General features: G+C 49.2%; 1 protein-coding gene across 1 annotated transcript in view; it reads right to left on the bottom strand.

Annotated features, from left to right (window-relative positions):
* Window positions 1-383: 383 nt before the first annotated feature.
* GPRC5A (G protein-coupled receptor class C group 5 member A) overlaps window positions 384-3,149 on the bottom strand; it is a 22,702-nt gene continuing 19,936 nt past the window's right edge. Inside the window, exons 3-4 of the mRNA XM_017528103.2 lie at window positions 1,935-1,993; window positions 384-1,591 (exon numbers count right to left, since the gene is read on the bottom strand). Coding sequence (XP_017383592.1) covers window positions 1,499-1,591; window positions 1,935-1,993 — 152 coding nt within the window. The 3' untranslated portion in view covers window positions 384-1,498. The remainder of the gene's footprint in view (window positions 1,592-1,934; window positions 1,994-3,149) is intronic.

Genomic DNA, 3,149 nt, shown 5'->3' with positions numbered 1-3,149 from the left:
CGTCTTTGCCGAGAGACATTTGTGAACTAATTCTGTCAAATAGGGGATGTGGATTTGTCCTCTCCCATGACTAGACCTTGGGTGAAACATGAAACTGGCTTTGAGGTCTCCTCTCTGCCTTTCCTGGGCTGCCAAACCCCATTCCAAGGCAGCCGCTCCTTTGCCTTCCTGGAGTGAAGCCTCAGGCCCCATGACGATCCTGGCTCTCTCACCATTGACGGCCTCAAAACTTAGGGGAAACACACTTGTTTTAGAGGCAACAGAAGGAGAGACACATGGAGAGGGGTCAAGCACAAACGCAAAGGAAGTGAACCTTGAACTTCAGCTCCAAAAGGAAGCCCACTGGGCAGCCCGTGTTCTCTCCCCCAGCATCTAATGCCCACTGCTGGTAACTGCTGCCACCCCCAAGAAAGAGTGGCCAGCACATCTTTATTGCATATCCAGGTGAATAACTTATTACACGATGAACACACCTTCTTTAGGAGACCACGCCCAGTTCCAGAATGCAGCCGTGAATACAGTAAATCTGTTTACAGAGGCTGGGGTATAAGGAGCTGGGAGAAGAATCAGCACCAGGAGTTCAGAGTGAGACTCATCTGCAAATTCTCCTGACAAGGAGCAGCTGGGCCTGTGCTGGTGAAGTCTGAAAGAAGAACTCCTGGCAGAGCGTACAGGAAAATTAGGCCTGGGAATTGACAGTGAGTTTGGGGGTGGTGCAAATAGAGAGGAGTGACCTGTGAATTGGTGCTGGGGAGCTGCTGAGGCCCAACATGAAGCAGCATCAGAGAGGTGAGTAAATTTAGGATGATCTTTAGCCTCTCCTACCCAGGCAAAAAGGGTTGGGGATTGGGGGTGCTAGCAAGTTGGCTTCCAGTGTAGATTCAGGCCAGTGGACTGAGAGACAGGCCTTTGCTATGCTTGCTCAGATGTGTAGGTCTGCTCTGGGCCAAGCAATCCTCACAAAACCCACTGTAAGTTACAGGCACATGAGCCCGTGTGCACTCAGATGACCAGACCTTTAGTCCATGGAAAGTAACAGCAAAAGTAAGGGTCTAGGCTGGGAGCTGTGGCTCATGCCTGTAGTCCCAGCACTTTGGGAGGCGGAGATGGGAGGATTGCTTGAGCACAGGAGGTCGAGGCTGCAGTGGGCTGTGACGGCACCACTGCACTCCAGCCTGCGTGACAGAGCCAGAGCCTGTTTCAAAAAACAAAAAGTAAGGGTCTAAACTTGAGTTGCCTGAGACTCCCACTTAAAGAAGTATCCTAAGGATGAGACAAAAAAAAAAAAAAAAAACTACACTGCCACTGGTAACTGGAGTCTTATTAGCCCACATCAGCCCCAGCATGGAAGAATCGTGGTTGAGGCTGGGAGAGAGGCAAGCTGTTTCTGTGGCGTTTTGTACAGTTTTCTCAGAAGACTCAAGATTTCGTCCACCTCTCTTTGCGCTCCCACTGGGTCTGCCGCCTGACTGCGTTCGTCCCACTCTTCAGGACAGAGTTAACTGCCCTCTTTCCTTCCTTCATAGTCATTGTAAGGGCTCGACTGAGTGTGGGCCCGTGGGATGGAGAATTCCTTTTGGGGAGGCCGACTCTGAAAAGGAAAAACCGTATCGTGAAACCCACTCCAGTTCCCAGCCATTTCAACAGATCTCCAGTCTGGGCAGGAGTGTCGTTGCCTCCCCCTTCTCACAGGGCCCCCACCCCCAAGTCCTCTCTATGCCAAGCACTCACTCTTGCCCCCCAAACCCCATGAGGCTGATCATAGGAAAGAAGACCCATCATTCCTTCAAGTGGCCATCTAGGGATCATCAGAAGACCCATCATTCCTTCAAGTGGCCATCTAGGGATCATCAGAAGGGTAACATCATGTTTCCAAAGGATCAGTGCTCCTGAGGTGCTAATGACCTCAGGAGAAGGAGAAAAACATCAATTACCTGCAGCTGAAAATGTGTGGCATAGGGGGCATAGAGTGTGTCCCCTGTCTCTTCAAAACCTGAAACAGACGGAGAGAAGAAATTAAAGCATTGGGGCCCCCACCTGTGTTCACCCCGTTGTATCACTTATCACAGTGTGACATCTTGCCCGTTTAATTGCCTGTCTCTCCAGCAAACGTTACATTTCTTGGAGGGAGAGACTAGGTCCTCAAGGCTAAGACCAGGCACAAAGCAAACACAATATTGATTGAATGAATGAGTAACTATGATGACTTTTCAGAACTTCACCAGAGCCCCACCTCATCCTAGGATCTCTTCAAAAGCACATTTGAAGTCATAGAAACCAGTCTTTTCAGATACAGATCTGGCCAGAGGTGTACCTAGAGTGAATCTCACTGGGGATTTACCTATTTCCTTAACTGCCTGACAAGGAAAATATGTATATATTTGTATCATTTTCTTTGGGAAGAGGCAGGATTGATGAGCAACTGTTTTCTGTGTATTGGGAGAAAATCAGAGACTTGGGAACAGAAGGATAAATACATGCAATTGTCATGAATGCAGTTCAAAGAAGTCATTTATTTCCCATCAAATTTCCCTGCCCAATTTGCTGAACAAACACTTAAACATCTTTATGTAAGAGATTGTGAAACACCCAAGGATTAACCAGAATGATCCCTCCTTGCAGCAGATGCTGGAGAGTAAGAAACTTAAGACAGGTACATAAATAACGATGCAATAAGACAGACCCTGATAAGAGCAATTCAAAGTCCCATAGATGCACAGCGCGGAGCAATTACCAGGAGAGGCTGGGGAATGCCTGACCCTGGAGAAGGGCAGAAGAGGGAGATGGCCACGCCAGGCAGAGGACAGACACACCTGGAGCTCAGGCACAGGCAGGAAAGCACCGTGACATGGCTCATCTGGACTGACAGTGAAGCTTCAGAGGTCATCGGTTCCAACTGCGGCAGGGCTCAGGAAGGATTTGATGAGATGGGATGGATTGGAGGAGCCAGGGAGGAAAGTAAGCAGCAAAGCACAGAGGCCAGAGACATATTTTAAGGGAGAAAGCTGACCGTAGCCCCTAAAATGAACGCAGGAAGGAAGACTCATCAGTGAATGAGAATAGAGAGTCCAAGAGTAAGGTGACCGCATGAAGCCACAGGAACGGACAGGAGGGGCTGGGTGGTAAAATACCCCCTCCTCCCCTCCTCC

The sequence above is a fragment of the Cebus imitator genome, unplaced genomic scaffold (genome assembly GCF_001604975.1).
Source record: "Cebus imitator isolate Cc_AM_T3 unplaced genomic scaffold, Cebus_imitator-1.0 Scaffold2, whole genome shotgun sequence".
Lineage (NCBI taxonomy): Eukaryota > Metazoa > Chordata > Mammalia > Primates > Cebidae > Cebus > Cebus imitator.
Note: the sequence above shows the minus strand (reverse complement) of the source record. Positions and strands in the feature narration are given on the sequence as shown.